We start from the raw sequence: 21,107 nt of genomic DNA, 5'->3' as shown, positions 1-21,107 counted from the left end.
GGTCTAGTTCGGGCTCTGATTCCCAGGGTCCTCGAGCCCTCCCACCCACAAAACCCCCAAGACCCTTCTTCCCTGAACCCTGCATAGGTTCTTCCTGCAGAGCCAGCATCTCCCCCGCGGCACTTCCTGGCTTGTCACTCACCTCTGCACAGCCAATTAGCACCCACAGGTTGGGCGACTCGTCGGAGAGAGAAGGGGCGGCTACTTCCTGCGCGCCAATGAACCCGCAGACTCACAAGGAGGAGGGGGGGCGGGCCTGCAGCTGTGAGCGAGCCAATCAGGGACCACCAGCGGTTGGCGGCTCGGGAGGCAGTTACTCGCGCTCTCGCTTTCCCAAGATGGCGGCCGCGAAGGACGGTTGTGGCTTAGGAGAAGTGGCTACAGGGAACGGGCGACGGCTCCACCTGGGGATTCCTGAGGCCGTGTTTGTGGTAAGAGGCACGCTGGTCCTCGGCATGTTGGCGCTAGGCCGCGGGCTACCCCTACTTCCCGGCCTTCACCCCGGCCTCGACTACTGGGGGAGGAGTTGAGCAAATGGACCTGAAAGAGAGCGCTTCGCCCGCTCTCCCCCTCTACGCCTAGACGAACTGAACTTACTGGTACCCCCCCCCCCCCCCCCCCCCGCGGAGGGAAACGCGGTCGGCGAACAGAAGGGGACGCGGGACGGGAGGACTGTGGAGCGGGGCGGGGCGGTCTGAGGGGCCTCTCCCCGGATGCCGGGTTTCACTCTCTGCTGCTTTTGGAAAGGGAAAGGGGGAGGCGGTGAGCAGCCAGAGAGAGACTCAGCCTAGATGCTGGAGGGACCGACGGTTATATGGTGACAGGATACAATGAGTAGGCAGAACAGCTGGTGCTTAGGTGTGAAAATAGGAAATTACACCTAGTCTGTTCAAGGAATGCTGTGGTCTGTTGCCTTGCAGGAATGGAAGAAGAGACTGATGGGAAGGTAGGATAGAGTCAGAGTGTGAAGGCTTTGTGTGTGTCCTGCTAAGGAATTGAGGCTTTATCCAGTAGGCAACGGGCTGTCATTAGAAGCTGTCTACATAAAGGCACGGTATAATCATATTTGGTTTTAGGTACATCGTTCTAACAACTTAGTAGAGAATGCATCGTGTGGAGTTGAGAGAGGAGGTAGGGAATGCAATTTGGAGGCTTCACAGAACACGGGGATCAACCCAAGTCCAATCAAAGAGAAGCAACTATATAACTTCAACACTGTCCTTTCATTAGGCCATTCTAGAAATAGTATTTCAAAACTGTTTGAATAATGAGAGAAAACACGACTGGCCTTCAGGTCAGTATCATCTGTCTTTCACTCAGTTCTGACCGAGCTACTATAAAGTCTTAACGGAATTTTCTTGACCTTTTGGGTTGTACCTATGTTGCTTTATCTCCACCTTTTTGTTAATGATACCTTACATCATTCAAAATACCCATTTCTTTTATTTATTCTTTATTTAGACCACTTTTATATACACTCTGTATTGCATATTTGCATTTGCTGATTCAATTTTGTAGTTGTTTTCTTTTGTTATTTTGTGTTTTCCCCCTGAGCTATGCCATTTATTTCTTTACATTCGTTTCCCAACTAATGGTAATGAGACAAAATTTGTTGAGTGCCACGCACTTTCCTAATGCTTTTCCAAAACTCCAGGAGGTAGGTATTATCATTCCCATTTTGTGGATGATGAAACTGAGGAACTTGAGTCACTTGGCCCCAAGTCATATAGTGTGAAAGTAAGCAAGTTATCCAGGATTTGAACTTGGGCAATCTGTGGAGCACCAGGGCCCCTATTTACATGCTCTGCCCGTGGGAGGAAAGTGAGGTAGTCATCTTGGCTCAGTGTCAATTTCTCCTGGTCCTAGCACAGCACCTGACACATAGTATAAGCTCATAACTAGATGTTGAATTCAATTTCCATAGTGCCTTAAATAATACGTTCTTGGTCCTCAGCTAGAGATGGCTTCAAAAAGCTAATTCAGGAGGATACACTTTATCTGAGGCTTTATAACGTCTTATCTTAAAATGCCTTTTCCCCCTAAAATTGCTCTGGTTTATTTTTTCTAGACCTTAAAATTTCTACCAGTAGAATATAATATGTAAGCAATCCAAATTTTATGTAATTATTTGAATAACATGGTATTGTAGAAAGAACATTGGCTTCTAAGTAGCCAGGGTTTGAATCCTGCCTCTAGTTTGCAATTGCTGCTTCATCTTGAGCATTTTATTTTTTACCACTTTGAGCCTCAGTTACTTTCACTGAAATAGCGATAACAATATTTAGAGAGTTGCTATGAGAAGCAATGTGTGCTTTCAGTATAAGAAGTAGATGCTTAATATATATTAGTTTCTGTGATACAGGAGGCCCTATACTGTTCTGGTTAAAAGTCAGACCTCATCCTTTTCTCCATTCCCACTGGTGCCATAGTTTGTTTTCTTTCTCTGCTTGAATTGTCCTTTTCTCCCTCGCCCAGTTGCTCATGTCTTGTCTTAATCTCTCAACATCTAGTTCAGATATGACCTCCCTGTAGTTTTTCTTTTTTTAAAAAAGATTTTATTTATTTTAGAGATAAAGACAAAGAGCTTGCGAGGTGGGGGTGGGAGCCGAGGGAGAGGGACAAGCAGACTCTGTGCTGAGCGCAGAGTCCAATGTAGGGCTCAATCCCACCACCCTATAGATCATGATCTGAGCACAAATCAAGAGTTGGATGCTTAACCAACTGAGCCACCCAAGCGCCCCTCCCTGTAGTTTTTCTTGAGCACTGCCCCAAGACAGAATTCTTGGCACTTTCATCTGTTCCCTCAGCACATTGTATTATAGACATATATAAACATAGCTAATGTTTGTTGAGCACTTACTAGCTGTCATGTATTCTTGTAAGCATTTTACACATGCTAACTCATTTAGTCCCCTGTGAGAAAAAGGTATTTTCATTTTTACAGATGAGAAACTTGAGTCAAAGAGAGAGGTTCAATAACTTCTCCAAAGTGAACACGTCTGGTACGTGGTGAAGCCAGGATTCAAACAAGGCAGGCCCTGTCTCTTAGCCACAGTTCTGTGCTGCTTAATTCTGCTTGCTAGACTCTAAGCTCCTAGCAACATTTACCAGGTGCTAGAAACTTTGACTTTTATCTCTTTCCTGCAGTGACCCTTCTGGGAGGATGGTGTCTCCATTATACATGCAGAGTTCAGTCATTGCCCCCAGCCTCACCTTTTCAATTTCTTTTACAATGTCTCTAGCTTGATGGCTTCAGAGTTCACACTCCCTTGCTGTTGTTTTTCTTTTGCTTCTTGTCTTGTTTTGGCTAAAATACTCCCTTATAGCTAGTAAGCATGGATAAGAATAATATAGAGATCTCAGAAACCATAAGGTTATTGAATTTAACTTAAAATGAAAGAATAAAGTTCTTTAAAGTGCTGGAAACGTCCAATAGGATTGCCCTAAAATTTCCATCTATTTTCATTTAGTTCCTGATCCTTATCTTATTAACTCATTTTTCTTCAAGGACCAGCATGTAGTATACATTTAAAAAGTGCTGTTCAGTTTTACTACTTTTCTTTTGCTTCATTATTCCTTTTACAAAAGATTGTTCTGTTTGCCTTTTAGGTTTACTTTATTTCCACCATTGATACTTAAGGAGGTACTTGTGGCTTGCCTTGGGAACCTAACGACCATATTTAGCATGATTTCTATGGTAGAACGTGCATTAAAAATTTTAGTCAATAATTTTGGCATATAATCTGTTGAGTCGTTTTGTGACTAGGCTGCATGACTAGGCAATGTGTTTGATTGTAATTTTCATATTTACTACTAGGGTCGCCTGGGGGGTGCATAAAGCAGGTAAGGTCATCTTTCTTTCCCTATATATAAATAAAAATAAAAAGAGGAAGGTGGAGGAAGAATAAATTAGCTACATAATGTATGTGCACTGTCTGAAATGGTCTTGAATTTTTTATAACTACATTTTAGTTAAAAACAAGTATTTGGAAAAAAGAAACAAGCTTTTTCTTTCTTTTTTGTTTTAAAGATAAAGTTGAAGCAGTCAAAAATCAGATTAGAGGTATGAATTCTAAAATTTGAGAGTACCTGGGTGACTCAGTTGGTTAAGCGACCAACTCTCGGTTTTGGCTCAGGTCATGATCTCAGGGTTTAAAATCTTTAAAAAAAAAAAAAGTCTAAAACTTGTCATGTGTTATTTTGATATTAAAGGAAGATGTAGATTCCTTCATGAAACAGCCTGGGAATGAGACTGCAGATACAGTACTAAAGAAGCTGGATGAACAGTACCAGAAGTATAAGTTTATGGAACTCAACCTTGCTCAAAAGAAAAGGAGGTAAGTGTAAACATTTACAAGTTGTTTTTTGTTGTTAATTTTGTATGGCTTAAACTTTAAAAATCAAGACATAATTTACATATAATAAAATGTCCAGATGTTGAATATTCAGTTTAATGAATTTTCACATATGTATTCACTTCTATAATCATTGCCCAGATCAATATGTAGAATATTCCTATTACTCTAGGGAGTTCCTGTCACCCCTTTCTGGCCAACTCTGCCCCCTCTGAGACAACCATTGTTCTGATTGTTTTCACCATAAATTTGTTTTTGTCTGTTCTTGAACTTCATATAAGTGAAAGCATATAGTAACTACTATTTTATGTCAGGCTTCTGACACTTAGTATAATGCTTTTGAGAGTCATCCATGGTCTTGTGTGTATCAGTAAATTAGTTTCTTTTTAGTGCTGAATCTTCCTCCATTGTATGTATTTGTACCACCCACAATTTTTATCTATTTGCCTGTCAGTGGACATTTAGGTTGTTTCCCCCTTTGGCTTGAAGTCTTTGTGTGGGTATACGTTTTCATTTCTCCTGGGTAATTACCTCGGGGTAGAATTGCTAACTTCTATGGTTTAAGTGTAATGTTCAGTGTTAGAAGGAAACTGCTGAAAGTCCTCCAAAATGGCTGTATCGTATTTTACTCCCACCAGCAGTGTATGGAGTTCTAGTTGTTCCATTAGTCCACATCCTCGCCAACACTTGGTATTATTAGTCTAAAGATGGTTTTGAACACATAGTAGAATGAATATTGAAGACCTTACTCCAAAGCATCTAGGCTCACAACATCTTGGATCTCTAGTACATCCTTCTTATTTTGCCATTGAGATGAGAGACCCATAGAGGTTATGACTTTCCTAGATTTCACAAATAATAGGCATAGAACAAATGAATCCTTGCTCTCAATTGTGTATTTCCCTATATTTTTATAGTAGCTTATAAAGTCAGTTCACTGCAATAAATACTTGTGGATATCTGCTATGCACATATGCCAGAATTCTTATGTCAGTTAAATATTTATGGGATTCCAACTAGGTGCCATATACTGTTTTGGGTGAAATAAGGTCCAGTATCTGCTCTCAACAGGGACACAGTCTAGGGGCATGGTAGATATGTAAATAACATAAGCACATAAAGTATCGCAGTTGAGATACTTTAGTACAAAGTAATGAGTTAGCACAGGGAAAGGTATGATCTGGAGGGGGATGAGGAGGTTCAGGGGAAGCTTCCAAGAGGAGCATATGGCTGTGTGAAGAAGTTTGAAGGCTGGTTATGAATTTGGAGGCAGACTAAAGCAAGGAAGGCTCATCTGGGCATCACGTGCCATTCATGTAAAAGTACAGAAGTTTGTATTGAGATATATTTTCTCATTTGATTTGGTGACAGGGAAATTTGAATAAGGGTTGGGTATTAGATGAAAAGTCATTGACATAAACAAATGGAGAGTGTTAACAGAAAAGAGTAGGATAGAAAACACTAAGAACAGTATGCTCTCGTTTTGGAAAGAAACGTATATGTACACAAATTTCTGGAAGAAGCTACACTAATGGTGTATTAACAGTGGTAATCTTTGGGTGATGGGAATATGATATTTTTAAAAAATTTGGTTATCGGTATTGCTAAATTTCTCCAGTAGTCACATACTGCTTTGTAATAAAAGTTTATTTTCATTTTATTTTATTTTTTATTTTATTTTTTTAAAGATTTTATTTATTTGACAGAGAGAGACACAGCGAGAGAGGGAACACGAGCAGGTGGAGTGGGAGAGGGAGAAGCAGGCTTCCTGCGGAGCAGGGAGCCCGATGCGGGGCTCGATCCCAGGACCCTGGGATCACGACCTGAGCCGAAGGCAGATGCTTAACGACTGAGCCACCCAGGCGCCCCTATTTTCATTTTAAAAAGAAGAATAAGGTCATTAATTTCAGATCACCCACAGGGAGGTTATAGATAGAGAAGAAAATGGGCCTCAGGACCAAGCCCTGGGAGAGAGGAGGAAATTTGTGTATCATAGTTATATTGCTAACTCTAGTGCTGTGGTGTAGTAGGATATTCACTCCAGGTTTACATTTGCTCTAGGCATGAATGTGAGGGATAAAAATAGCACTGTGTACCTGTAGCCTTCCTCATTAGGTGCACTTGGGGTATATCAGTGAACAAAACAGACAATCCCTGCCCTTGGAAATGTTGCAGTCTAGTGGAGTCTAGATAGTAAACACACAATTCAATAGAACTAATTTTATTGTGCACCTAATATGTGCATGGCGTCATCTTCAGTACTTAGGATAGATCAGTCCTCCTGGAGCTGACATTCTAGCCAGAAAACAGAATTAGATTATAGAGTAGGTTAGAAGGTGATAAATGCTATGGAATAAGAGGGTGTGGAGTATTGGAGGTGGCAGCTGCTGAGGGTTTTGAGCAAAGGAGTGGTATGATCTGATTTTCCCCTATTATTATACGACTCCCTCGGGTTGCTGGCTGATAATATTCCTGAGAAGGGCAGAAGCAAGGAGGTCAGTTAGTAGGCCCTTTCATGAATCTAGGTAAGTTGTTAGAGGTGGTGGGAAAGAAGCATATTCTGAATCTACTTTCAAGTTGGAGCCAGCATGATCTGGTGGGTCAGAGGTGAGATGTGGAAGGGACACATACAGGATGGCTCCCAAGTCAGAGCAACTTGGAAGGAAGAGTTAACTCATCATCTGAGATGGAGAAGACTGTGGGTGAAGCCGGTTTGGAGGAAGATCGGGAGTTCAGTTCTGGACACATTTGAGATACCTTTTTGGATATCCAAGTACAGATAGATGTTAAACAGGCAGTTAAATTTGTGAGTCTGACTTTGGGGACCACCTGGGCTGGAGATAAAAATTTGGGAGTAACTTAAAACTAGGGGACTAAATGAGCTCCATCACCAAAAGAGTGCATGTAGGTGAAGAAAGGATCAAAGATTTGGGTACTGCAACAGTCAGATGTTAGGGAGAAGAGGGATAACCAGTAAAACGACTGAAAAGCTGCCAGTGGGGTCAGGAAAAACCAGGAGAGTTTACTCTGGAAGCCAAGGTAAGAAAATGTGTGATAGAGAAGGGAATGATCACCTGTGTCAAGTAGGATAACGACTGAGAATTGACCTGGACTTAGCAAAGTGGAAGTCATTGGTGTTCTGGATGGGAATGTTGTTGGTCCAGTGGTTTAAAAGACACTGGGGAGGGTATGTGCTATGGTGAGCGCTGTGAATTGTGCAAGACTGCTGAATCACAGAAACAAATAACACATTATATGTTAAAAAAAAAAGATAGCAGGAGGGGAAGAATGAAGGGGGGGAAATTGGAGGGGGAGATGAACCATGAGAGACGATGGACTCTGAAAAACAAACTGAGGGTTCTAGAGGGGAGGGGGGTGGGGGGAATGGGTTAGCCTGGTGATGGGTATTAAAGAGGGCACGTTCTGTATGGAGCACTGGGTGTTATATGCAAATAATGAATCATAGAACACTACATCAAAAACTAATGATGTAATGTATAATGATTAACATAACATAATAATAAAATAAAAAAAAGAGAATGATAGAATTGGAGATAGTGAATATGGAAAGCTTTCTGAAGAGTTTTACCCATTTCAGTAGTGGGTGGTTGTCTTTTTTTATTTGTAGGTGTTCTTTATACATTGACCCTCGAACAACACAGATTGTTCAAACATGGGTTTAAACACGGGTCCACTTACACATGGATTTTTTTCAATATACATTTTGGAAAAATTTTTGGAAGATTTGTGACAATTTGAAAAAAACTTGCAGATGAACTGCATAGCCTTGAGATACAAAATAAATTTTTGTAAAAGATATAAAAGATAAAAGGTAAAAAATTAAGAAAATGTTAGGTATTATTGTAAGGATACAGTATATAATACATAAAATGTATTATAACATATATATGTTTATCGACTGTTTATGTTATCTATAAGGCTTCCAGTCAACAATGGGCTATTAGTAGTTAAGTTTTGGGGGAGTTAAGAGTTATACATGGATTTATGACTGCATGGGGGGTTGGTGCACCAGCCCCATTAGGATATTAATCCTTTTAAGTTACATGGATGAGAAATTTTTCTTCCTTTTGTAATTTATCTTTTTTCTTTCCTTATGGTTTCCTTTGATGAGTAGTTCTTAATTTAAATGTTTTCGGTTAAAATTTTCCTTAATAGCTTTTTGTGTCTCATTTAAGAAATCTTACCCTATATTTCATGTTCAAAAACACAAACCTCTGTGTTTTCCTCTAAAAGCTTTAAAATTTTGCTTTTCACATTTAACTTCTTATTTTTTTATTTATATTTATTGTGGGGGAGGGTTCGAGGGAGAGAGAGAGAATCTTATGCAGGCTCCACATTCAGCATGGAGCTTGACACAGGGCTCAGTCTCACGACCCTGAGATCATGACCTGAGCCGAAATCAAAAGTCAGAGGCTTAACTGACTGAGCCACCAAGGCGTCCCTCACATTTAACTTCTTAATCCAGAAATTTATTTTTATGTATGGTATGTGTAAGTTTTCAATTTCTTTTTTTTTTTTTTAGTGGATATACTGTGGACGTATTATTTGACTAAACACCATTTAATTTTAATGTAGTCCAATTTAACAATCTGTTTCCTCCTGTTTAAGAAATATTTTCCTATCCCAAGTTCATGAAGATATCCTCCTAATATTTTATTCTCAAAGTTTTATTGTTTTCTCTTTCACAACTGTGTCGCTAAATTTCGAAGCAATTGTGAAATTTTCAAGCATGTTTCTTTGTCTTCTCAATACTGTAAATTGATAGTTGGATCTGCAGTCTTGATCATATTCAGGGTCTTTGTGACAACACTGCTTCATAGGTTTGTGTATTGTTTTTCCATTAAGAGGTAGTGTCTAGTTGTCTCTTTTTATGGTGCTCACAGTGCCTAGATACATTAATTGTGAGTTGCAAAATGATCTAATTCAGTTATTTTTCACTTATTAATAAGTCTGGTATACTTCTATAAAGAGAAATAATTCCTACTCATTATTTGATAAGAGTAGCTGCAGGAAATCAGCTCACCTTTCAGTTTCTTCCCTTGCTGGGAGTCAGCCCTGTAGTTCCTGTCACCTTCAGCGGCTCTCTGGCTAGTTGAGTGGTCACAGGTGGGAGTGCTGGTCTGCCATCTTAACCGGAAACAATTTTTATCCCTTTTTAAAAAATTTTTAGTCTATATTATTAGGCACATGCAATTTGAGAATTATTATGTCTTGGTGAACTTAACCTTATATAAGATAATGCTTATTGTTTTAAAGTCTGTTTTGTTGGCTACTTCCAGCTATCCCAGCTTTCTTTTGGTTACCATTTTCTTATTTCATCTTTTCCAATCCCTTTACTTTCTGCCTGTTTATTATTTATATTTAAGGGTGTACCATGCAAACAACATAAGGTTATTGTTTTAAATCTAGCCTATCTTTTTAGATCAACTGATTTTTCTTTTTGGATATGTTCAAGATGATAATCTCGTTTCATTTTACTGTAATTTGTCTATGTGTGGATGTTTTTCTTCTTTCTTCACTAGCTATATGTCAGCTTCCTGTAACTATGGATAACTGTGTGGTTTGCCTTTATCCATAGAGGATTTTGCTTTTGCCAGGAGTGGTGATTCTATACCAGCCTGTTCCTATTGTGGCACTTAATATGTGAGCTTCCCCACTGAGTTGCCGAGGCAGGGACCCAGGCTTGGGTCTGTAGCTGATAGCAGCACCTGACTCATGATGCTTACTTTTCTCTAGTTCTCACTGCTCAACTCAAAGCTTTTCTAGTTTTTTACCCTTTAATTTTTTCAGGAACTTTCCTCACCTCTATGATATCAACTATGCTACAAAAACTATTTTTGTGCATGATCGAGTTGTTTTGCAGCAGATGGCTCTGTGTAGTTTGGATACTAACCTTTTTCTTTTACGTATCCTGTAAATTTTTCCTTGCAGCCTGTCATTTGCCTTTAACTTTACCTTCAGCTGTATAAAAGTTCTTTAGTATTTCATAATTGTTTTGTGGTAATCTCCTCAACACCTGGATTGTATGTCTTTTATCGTTCTTTAACTGGAAATTTTGTGATTATCATATTTTGCATTTTTTTCTGGTAATTTTTTTTCTCTTGTCTCCTTCTGGGATTCCTGTTAATATAGATTTTGATGCTTCTAATTTGGCCTTCTGTTTCTCTTTATTATTTCCTCTCTTCTACTGACTTTGGTAATTTGTCTTTTGGCCATTAGATGGATGTCCATGAGTTCTTTATTTCAACCATTACATTTTTTTGTACCTAGTCGTTTGGGTTAGTTCTTCTTAGAGCTAGCTACTTGTTTCTTTATATTATCAATATCCTTTCTTTTCTCTCAGGTATTTTTAAATACTCACTGTGTAATCTTATCTTTTAGTATTTCATTTTGTTTCATCTGATGGGTGTTGTTGAGTTTATTGTCTTTATTTTATTGTAGTTGTGTTTATCAGATTATCATTTCTTTTCCCCATCAGCTCATATTCCCTCAGGGATATCAGTTTCTTTGGTCACTAATGTGTGTGGGGTTGGGGGTAATTAAAGCCCCTCCTGGTGAGTACGGGTAGGAAGAATGCTGCTGGTGTTACAATCTAGGGCACCACCATTGGACAGATGTTCCTTCTCCCAAACCAGGTGACTTGGCCTCTGAGGGTTCTTTTTGTTCCTCTGCCCTTGGCTGTCTTCACTGTCATCACTCCTGGGAGTAGGAGTTGCGGGGGCAGACTATTGGGGACCAGTATTTGTCTTCTTAGCTCCTTAGCCTGACCTCTCTGCTTCTGGTCAATTCTACCATTTTTTCACCCTGTAGCAGTGAGGGGGTAGGTAAGGTGATTTACCCAGGGCAGTTTAGAGGGAGGAAAAAACATCTAAAAAGCTTTCCTTTCCTTTAATATTTGATCTGCTTCCCTTCTAAGCTGCTATCTCCCTTCTCACTCTTCTACCCACTCCTAGAACTTAGAGATTTCCATTGCTCATATAACAAAGACCTAGAACTGACCCAAGTGTCCATTGGCAGGAGAGTAGATAAAGAAGTTGTGCTACATGGGGCGCCTGGGTGGCTCAGTCGTTAAGCGTCTGCCTTCGGCTCAGGTCGTGATCCCGGGGTCCTGGGATCGGGCCCCGCATCGGGCTCCCTGCTCCGCGGAAAGCCTGCTTCTCCCTCTCCCACTCCCCCTGCTCGTGTTTCCTCTCTCGCTGTCTCTCTCTGTCGAATAAATAAATAAATCTTTAAGAAAAAAGTTGTGCTATATTCATAATTGAATATTACACAGCAGTGAAAATGAATGGATAAGTCTTAGGAACCTAATTGAGTTAAGCAAACCCAAGAAAAATGCATTCAACACTCGATCATATTAAGCCAAGAAACCAGCAAAGAATATATTGTTTGGGAATATACATAAATGTTAAATTATTGGAAAAAGAAGAAAAAGGGGCTGTAAACACAGGAGAGCTGCTGTCTCTTGGGATGGAGCAGAGTGGGAAGAGGTATATTGCTTGGACATGCTCAGCGACCTTGGTGATGTTGTTCTTCAGTTGACTGGGGTTGCAGCTGCTTGATTTATTAATATGCTTCATAATTTATGTATTACATACAAAAATATCATAGAAATCATTGACATGACCAAAAACCTTTATTTGAACATTCTTCTTTTGTTGCATGTGTATCAGATATTTTACAAATAAATATATATTTTTAGCATTTACCTATATTAACATGTAATACGAAAGTAAGCAGAGTTGGAAGCGCTACAACATCCATTCCATATTGAATTTGTAAAGAGCTCACAGAGCTAAGTAAAGTAAGTAAAAAAAAATGAACAATAAATATGTGTTTCTATATTATTCACTGGACTATATTTCCAGATAGTGATAGTATTTTTTTTTTAAGTAGCAGGCTCATCTAACATACTTCTTGCCAGGTCAGTAGCACAGGGTATAATAAAGTTTGCCCTGCTAGTCTCCTTCACATATTCTGTGACTTCCTTTATATGATGCAATAAGTATATTTTCTTTGTTTTTTGTTTATCAAGTTTTTATTTAAATTCCAATATAGTTAATATACAGTGTTATATTAGTTTCAGGTGTACAATATAGTGATTCAACACTTCTATAATAAGTACATTTTCATTATCACATTTAAATTTTGTTTACATGCCAATTTCCAGTCATATTTAGTTAAATGTATTCTGAAAGAACCACAGCTTTGTTTTTGTATCCCTAGTTTGTCTTGTTACAAATTCCATTGTGATTTGACAGGGACCCCACAACTAGTTTGCACATTTTTCCATGCACAACACATTGTAACCTTGGGCAGCTTCTAATCACCAGAAGAAAGAGCTAAACCTCAGTGCCAACAAAATAAAAAATGTTTCATTCTTCTAAGTATGTTTCTAAATATGTTTTCAGCATATTTTTATCTCTTATTTTCTTGTCAGTGAGGTTGATGTTGCTTTGGAATCAGTTGCTAGTAGCTTTTTAAGAATAATTTTTAATAGACTTTAGTTGTTAGAACACTTTTATGTCCATAGCACAGTTAAGCAGAGGGTACAGAGATTTCCCATATATTCTTTGCCTCCCCACACATGCAGAACCTCCATTATCAACAGTCTCCACCAGAGTAGGACATTGATTACAATTGTTGAGTCAAGGGGTGCCTGGCTGGCCCTGTCATTGGAGCATGTGACTCTTCTTTTCAAGGTTGTGAGTTTAATCCTCACATTGGGTGTAGAGCCTACTTAAAAAATAAATAAATGATGAGTCAGTATCAATATATTAACTGAAGTCCATAGTTTACCTGAGTGTTCACTGTAGTGTTGTATGTTCTGTGGGTTTTGACAAAGGGATGGTTTTAATGGTTCTCAAAGAGATAATCAATAGAAAATGCAAAGCTAGTAAGACTGTGTCCTGGTGTTTTTCTTGCCTGCAAAATACTAAGTCAACCTTTTTCTTATTCACAGGCTAAAAGGTCAGATTCCTGAAATTAAGCAGACTTTAGAAATTCTAAAATACATGCAGAAGAAAAAAGTAAGTGCATTTTTGTTTCTAAATATGCGTGAACCAGAATACTTCAGCAGAGACTCATCTTCCTTGACTCTTTGGTCACTGGTATTTGAATGTGTTATATCCAGTCTGCCTTCTTGATACTTGTGTACATGTACTGATGTCACAGTGTTACTTCTGTGATAAATTTTGTGGCTTTTTTCCCAAGTCAGCTTTAATTTTAGGGCCTACACTTCTTGGATTCTTTTACTTACATGAAGTATTTGTAAAACTAAATGCAATTGAAAGTTATTTTAGGTACAAAAAGAAAATGTCTTATTTTGAGGTAACAGAATCCAAGGGTTTTATCGTTATTATTGTTCTCCCTAAGAAGAAGGACTGAGTCTAAGAATCTTAGAAATTGTGTTTTGGGTTCTCATGTAACGGGAAACTGTTACAGAGAGGTTACACTTGACCAGTGTCACAAAGCTAGTTATTGGCAGAAGTGTATTTGAGAATCTTCTGAGTCTTAATCCAGTACTCATTAAATAAAAGCAGGCTGTAAAGATTAAATTTTATAAGCATATTGTACTTAAAAGATTATATGGGGGTGGCTGGGTGGCTCAGTCAGTTAAGCTTCTGCCTTCTGCTCAGGTTATGATCTCATGGGTTGTGAGATCGAGCCCTGCATTGGGCTCCCTGCCCAGCGGGGAGTCTGCTTCTCCCTCTCCCTCTCGCCCCCCGCCCCCGGCTTGTGCATGCTCTCTCTCTCTCAGATAAATAAATAAAATCTTTTTAAAAATGGGTATATAATTTATTACTTGACTACTAGAATAACTATCTCCAATACATTATTTTACGTGGTGAAATTTGTAAGAGACTTCAGGAAACTGGTTGGTTCCGCATGAAGCACTAATGAAGTAATAATTGCTAACTTGTGGGAGAGGGAGAGAGAGTGTGAGTGGGGGAGGGGAGGGGAGGGGAGGGGAAGGGCAGAGGGAGAGAGAGAATCCCAAGCAGACTCCACTCTTAATGCAGAGCTGACGTGGGGCTCAGTCTCACGACCCTGAGATCATGACCTGAGCTGAAATCAAGAGTCGGAGGCCTCGCTGACTGAGCCCCCCAGGTGCCCCAATAACTGCTCACTCTTGCATAGCACTTACTCTGTGCCAGGCACTATTTTGTGTGTATGTGTGTGCATGTTTGTGTATAGTCTGTTTTCCACAGCCTTCAGCGGTATTGGGACTATTATTCTAATTTTATATATCGGGAACCAGAGACACAGATCAAGTGAAATGCCAAATTTACACAAGTAGTAAGTAGCTGAGCCAGAATCCATGGCCCCCATGCCCAGCCATCTGGCTCCAGCATTCATGTATTTTGCCACCACACTTAGTTGGCATGATGGTACTGTTCTAAATGACTTAGGTTCAGCTCTATGATCTCTCCTTTATAGCCTTGTTATTAAACTGACCTATTTACAATACTGTCATTTTTTTTTTGAAGGAGTCCACCAGTTCACTGGAGACCAGATTCTTACTGGCGGATAACCTGTATTGCAAAGCTTCAGTTCCTCCTACTGATAAAGTGTGTCTGTGGTTGGGGGTAAGTAACTGAAATAGCCCCAGCTTCCTTGGCTGACACTGGTAAACCAGTGTGTTTTTCCCACCACAGCAATACTGTTTAAGCCGGGGAAAGTGCTCATCTCCCTTTGACTGTGGAAGGAATACAGGGTTGGAGTTCAAGGGGTCTGTATTGGAAACTGACTGGAATTACAAGTGTGATGAGCAGCAAAAGGTGCTTGTCTCTCCCAGTCAAGACAAAACTAACCAAAGCACTCTCTCTTCCCCTTCCGCTAATGCTTTATCTCTTAAATGTAACAGAAGGAAGAGGAATAGAAATAAAATAGAACCGTTGAACCTCAGATAAATGTTTCTTCCCCATAAGGGTTTATTAGTTCTGGAAAGATCTCTCAAAACTTAAGGGGGAAAAGATTATTACAAAAACCTTGAGATTAGCGTCCATTTTTAAAACCATGTATTTCAGTTTTAGATGATGTGATAGACCTTGTCTGTGATTTTTTCCTATCTTACTCTTCTCAATCCCCTGACCAATCATCCAACCCATTCCTGACTGTCCAGCTAGCTAGCTGTCCATTGGTCTTTTTACCCCAGACAAGTTCCCGTACCAAGTAGCAAGCTAAGTGTATAGGTCCCATCTCTCCTTACTGGAAGGATTTCCGCCTTGCTGTTAGCATGTAGAATCACCCCTTAGAGGCACTCTAATGCTATGAAAGATGGGCAGATTAATACCCCAAAACTCACTCTCTGTGCCTTAGTTCCTCCTCCTTGATTTTTGTTAGTTGTAATGTTGTCAGGGTTTGTACATTTCATTCTATGATCCTAATTCCCATACTTATTTACCTTTAGTTCTGTAAATGGATAGCTATCCACCCAGTGGCTCTAATCCTAGGGGTAATCTTCCTCAATTTCTCTTTCCCTCAGTGCACATTCCATCAGCAGGTGGGGATAAGATGATTCCATAAACTAGATTGGGACAGTAGGGAGCTGTCTGATAAGAATTACAGCTGGAATCCACTTCATACCTCATAAGAGAATGAATTCTAAATGTATTACATAGTTGCCTGAAATACACCATCAAAGTTCTAGACCAAGTAATAGATAATTTGTTTTATAACCCTGGAATAAGGATGGTTTGTTTAGGCCACAAAACTCAGAAACTAAGGTGCCTGGGTGGCCCAGTCGGTTAGGCGGCTCCCTTTGGCTCAGGTCATGATCCGAGGAGATCCCAGGGTCCTGGGATCGAGCCCTGCGTTGGGGGCGGGGGGGGGGTCCCTGCTCAGTGGGGAGTCTTCTCCCTCTGACTCTCCCCCTTCTTGTGCTCTCTCACACTTTCTCTCTCAAATAAATGAATAAAATCTTAAAAAAAAACAAAACTCATAAACTATAAGCAAAGTTGAAACTCCCTTTGCAGGCAGAGGACTAACAGGGTCCTTTGCACGGTTACTTGGAGTTGTGTTTTGGGCGTGTCAGTCTTGAGATGCCTGTTAGACCATCAAATGGAGAGGCTGATAAGACTGAGGAATGAATCAACAAAAGAGAAATACTTGGCACAGGGTACTTCCTGAATGAATCGTCAATGTTTTTCTGACACAAATGAAGTGTTTTTGAATGTATTCTAATTTTTTTTTTTTTGTTAAAAGTAACCAAAGTGTAGAAACTTTCTGAAAAAAAAAAGTAGTAATAAGAAACAGTGGCACGGGTGCCTGGGTGGCTTAGTGGGTGAAGCCTCTGCCTTCAGCTCAGGTCATGATCCTAGCGTCCTGAGATCAAGTCCTGCATTGGGCTCCTTGTTCAGGAAGGAGCCTGCTTCTCCGTCTGTCTGCTGCTCCCCCTACTTGTGTGCTCGTTCTCTCTGTCTCTGACAAAAGAAGAAAGAAAGAAAGAAAAAGAGTGGCAGTTGACTCAGGAATGAGATTGGGGTCTGGGATTGAAGAGACATATACTTTCCATTGAATATTTTTTTTGTCCTATCTCAGTTTTTATACAGTTTTCTAACTATCATGGATTGGGTTATTCAGTCAGTATTTATGTAGCACCTGCTTTGTGCCAGACACTTTCATGTTGTCTGTCTCATTTAATCCTTACAACAATCCTTTGAGTAATTTTTAAATTCTGTCAGATGAGGGAAGTGGTTCAGGAAATGCCCAGTGGTAAGGCAGTCAATAGGAGGAGTTCAGAGCTGGGAAAGGTTTGGTTCCCCGCTTCCAGAATGCATGCATCTCTGAGTGTTGGCAGTAACACCAGATCTTCAGAATTCAACACAGTCACCTTGCCTTTGCCCCTAGCATCTGTTGGAGGTAGGAAGAGGACAGTAAAAGCTATAGCCATTACTGGAGCAAATTAGATAATATGTATATATTTGAAAACTTTTAAATTACTGTATCTTAAGCTAGGAAACAACTATTTAAATTGATTCAAATGTAGTACTATTTAGTGTCATCATGGAAGTTGTAGAAAGACGGAATTTGGTGTCTAAACATTGGTTCTTCTCTTAACTCTCCTGTTTACTTAATATCTCTGTTAGTGTAGGCAACCTGACCTCTTTGAGCCCACATTTTCTTAGCTGTAAAGAAGATGATAACCTGACTGACCAGGGTTATTATGAGGAGTAAATGATATGATGTATGTAAATATATTCTTTAACCCAGGGATCAACAAAGCTTGTGTAAAAAGGTCAGAGAGTAAATATTTTGGTTTTGCAGAGCGCATGGTCTCTGTCACAACTACTCAGCTCTGCCGCCGTGGTGTGAAAGCATAAGCAAATGGAGACTATCTGGGTTCCAATAAAACTTATAAGAAGAGGCAGCTGGCTAGATTTGGCCTGAGGGCTGTAGTTTGCCAACCCCTGCTCTAACCTGTTGAGTAATTGTCATGACTTTCTTTCTTCAGGCTAATGTAATGCTTGAATATGATATTGATGAAGCTCAGGCATTGTTGGAAAAGAATTTATCGACGGCCACGAAGAATCTTGATTCTCTTGAGGAAGACCTTGACTTTCTTCGAGATCAATTTACTACCACAGAAGTCAGTATCCTTTCTTTAACTAAAAGCAAAGGGAGGAAAGGAGAAAGATGTTTCCGACACTCTTACTTACATTATTTTAATGAGAAGAATATCCTTACTCTTAGGCTGATTTGAACTTGCCGATTTTATGAGAGTAATAAATAACATATTTGGAACTAATACTTAACTAAGTTTCTAGATAGATTTATCTAAATTTGAAGCGTGAAGGTTTGGAAACAGCACATTCAAATTAGCGCCTAAGCATTTTTCTTTCAAATATTTTCTCAAGACACCTTCAAAGCTAGTTAAATAGCTTAATCCACAAGCATTTATTAAGGGTCTCTTATGTTGCTGCAACTGTTGAGGCACAGGATGGTAAGTGTAAAAAAAGAGTGCCGAAGTCTTGCTGTGTTAGAACTGCACATGTAAAACGGCTAACTGGTAATTTCAGAGCAAAATATAAGTGAGTTTGTTTCAGGTATGCCATATGCCAAGGCAATCTAAAGTTAGAGAAAGAGAGATATGTGCTGGAATTAGTTCGAAGTTAGAACTTGGGCTGTTTTTAAAGGCATTATAGGATTTGGATCAGCAAAGAGAAGAGATGGGGGTAGGTATTTTGGTCAAGGAGGGGGTAGGCATGTTGAAACCCGGCTCTTCGCCTTTCCTCTCTGACCTGTCTCTCTTGGTGCCTGTTGCAGTCATCGGCCGCACACAGTCGCCCAAGGCACTCTGAGGTGTCCCCAAGCCGGACTTTACCTCATGCCGCTGACCACTTCCTGCCGTAGCCTTCCCCAATCGGTTCTCCTCACCCCTTTATATTTCCACCCTGTTCTTCCTACCTGGAATGATTTCCCCCTATTTATGTGGGTTACTCCTTTTTTCCCGTCATATTTCAGCTGAAGCATCAGATCGTTTCTCAACATTTTCAAATCCTTGGGGTGTTTTGTTGTTTCCCTGTGCTTACTTAGCACTTTGCATGTAGTACTTTGTTTTCTGTGCCAAACTGGGAGCACTTCAAGTGTAGGAGCTGTACTTTCTCTTTTCTCCACAGCATGTAGCATGCAGCAGGCATCGAGTGCTTGGGTGAGGGAAGGCCTGTTGGAGGCCTAGAGCAGGGGTTGGCATGGTACTCTTAATGTGGAGACTTCATCCAGAGGGGGGAAAAGCTATTAAACTTCTAGAAGAAAAGACAAACCTAGGGGATAACATTGGAGAAAATCTAGATGACCTGAGTATGGTGATGACTTTTGGATACAACACCAAAGGCACAGTCCATGAAAGAAAGAATTGATGTGCGAGGCCTACACAGGGTGGTGCTTGTGGAAAGGAAAAGAAACTGAGTGAATGTCCTATTAAACTAAAGGGAGGGTAAGAGATGAAATTATTAATAATTGTACTAATTTAAATATTGCCTGAAAGGATATGGTTTGAACAGTCTTTGAAATTTCATGGATGAGGGGCTGTCTTTCAAACTGTTGACGGTGTCAAGCACATATTTTGTCAAGTATAACGCTATAGTTGACTACATGTGCTGAACAGTTACTGATTTGAGACCTTGACTTTGTATTGGTGGAATTTAGTTCCAGTATTTTCCTAAATGATACTATAGCAAGATGGCTCACAACACTAGTTACCGGTATTTTGTGTGCATGATTTCTTTCTTTGATTCAGTATGTGAGTGAATACTTAGTCATTGCATCTGTTATCTTTAGATTCGCATTTGCATTTTCTTTGACAATTCTTGCAGATATGGCCAGGGTTTATAATTGGGATGTAAAAAGAAGAAACAAAGATGATTCTACCAAGAACAAAGCATAATCCTGACAATTAAAAATGTGGTTCAGTTTTCCAAACATGTTATTTTAAATACCCCAAAGTTTATCCCTAAAGGTTGACATGACTTTGATTTTTTTTAACAGCAAGAATGATAATTAAAACTTAAAAGAAGATAAACATCATTTTATTATAAAAACAAAATTGGTTTCAAATATTTTATGAAATTAGTATTTTAATTTTTTATTTCCAACAAAGTAAATGCTACTTTCGTCATTTTTTTGGTTTGTCATAAAAAAGTCTTGGCTGAAATGGCTGAGGTATGCTATGGGAGCTGAATTCTGGACACTTTTCTTTATTGGCTGATGGTACTCTCACTTGACGTGGTTAAACCAGTGTAGACGTAGGAAAAACAGTTAGTTTAAATATTTCCAAACTTGTTTTCTGTAGTACATATGGGGCTTTATGGCTCTCTGTTGCTGTTATTTGTCTTATATAAATGGATTTTCATGAATTACTGCCTAGCCAATAACTATTATAATATTCTGTACTTTTCAAGAAATGGTAATTTGCCTTCCTAAACAGTAAGAGGGCTATTGAGACAACGCTTTTTCTTACCCCATAGAAGTGCACAGTGTCTTTGCGATGCCAACATAAGGGAGATCTTGGCCAACATGAAATAACAAAATTCTTTAGCCACTCAAAACTCTTGGCTAAGGCAATTTTGTATTTCTTAACAGTTCGCCAAAGCAGCTGAACAAGAATATTAAGATAAATATAAATCTGCAGTGGTTGAAAAGATTTGTGAGCTTTTTTATTCATGATAAAACCTCATAGGAAGAGTAGAAAAATCCCTGTGGAAAGCCATGGGTCCAGTGGCTAGCACTGGGTGATACAGATTCTGATAAAAAATGTATTATTCCATCTCCATGTAGTACAGCATATACTCGTACAATGTTTTGTACTTGTATTTCATGATATTAAAACATTGAAGTTAAAACTGTGGCATGGCACCTTTTTTTTTAACATTATTCTTTCTAAAGTTAACATGTGTCTTTTCACATATTTGTAAAGTTCATTTACTTCTACATATAACGAGCATGTCCCAAGAACTTATGTTTGTAGGAGCAACACAGAATCTCTTTGGAAGGAATACAGATCGGCAAACAATTGAGTTAAATCTGAAAGACACCAAAGTTCCTTGAGTCACTTCTTCTCTCATACTTTTAAATTCCCATATTTTAGTATTTGAGGTTTGTATACATCTTGATATATTGTAAGTGCTAATTTTCCCAAACCTTATTATGGTAAGTATATTGGCACAAAATGTCCTTGTCAATAGTAGGACATGAATGATTTGCTCAGTTTAAGTACATGAAAATGGAACTGAA

At 39.3% G+C, this 21,107-nt stretch overlaps 1 protein-coding gene across 2 annotated transcripts; it reads left to right on the top strand.

Moving 5' to 3' along the window:
• The first annotated feature begins 282 nt into the window (after positions 1 to 282).
• On the top strand, positions 283 to 20,720 carry VBP1 (VHL binding protein 1). 2 transcript variants are annotated; one of them, XM_027608963.2, is made up of 7 exons: positions 320 to 431; positions 3,818 to 3,843; positions 4,213 to 4,337; positions 13,336 to 13,402; positions 14,864 to 14,962; positions 17,830 to 17,968; positions 19,691 to 20,720. In XM_027608963.2, the coding sequence occupies exons 3-7, from the start codon at positions 4,231 to 4,233 to the stop codon at positions 19,759 to 19,761; spliced, it is 483 nt and encodes a 160-aa protein (XP_027464764.1). In that variant the 5' UTR covers positions 320 to 431; positions 3,818 to 3,843; positions 4,213 to 4,230; the 3' UTR covers positions 19,762 to 20,720. The 2 variants fall into 2 exon arrangements, with proteins under 2 accessions (XP_027464763.1, XP_027464764.1); XM_027608962.2 differs by lacking the exon at positions 3,818 to 3,843 and having other exon boundaries at positions 283 to 431.
• Positions 20,721 to 21,107: the final 387 nt, after the last annotated feature.

This window comes from Zalophus californianus, chromosome X, assembly GCF_009762305.2.
Source record: "Zalophus californianus isolate mZalCal1 chromosome X, mZalCal1.pri.v2, whole genome shotgun sequence".
Taxonomy (NCBI): Eukaryota; Metazoa; Chordata; class Mammalia; order Carnivora; family Otariidae; genus Zalophus; species Zalophus californianus.
The sequence above is the reverse complement of the archived record's forward strand: the minus strand, read 5'-3'. Positions and strand labels throughout refer to the sequence as shown.

Coding starts and splice junctions, on each gene's coding strand:
- VBP1 (XM_027608962.2), top strand. CDS start 339: ATGGCGGCCGCGAAGGACGGTTGTGGCTTAGGAGAAGTGGCTACAGGG. Junction 13,403..14,863: donor AATACATGCAGAAGAAAAAA/GTAAGTGCATTT, acceptor TTTTTTTTGAAG/GAGTCCACCAGTTCACTGGA. Junction 14,963..17,829: donor AAGTGTGTCTGTGGTTGGGG/GTAAGTAACTGA, acceptor TTCTTTCTTCAG/GCTAATGTAATGCTTGAATA.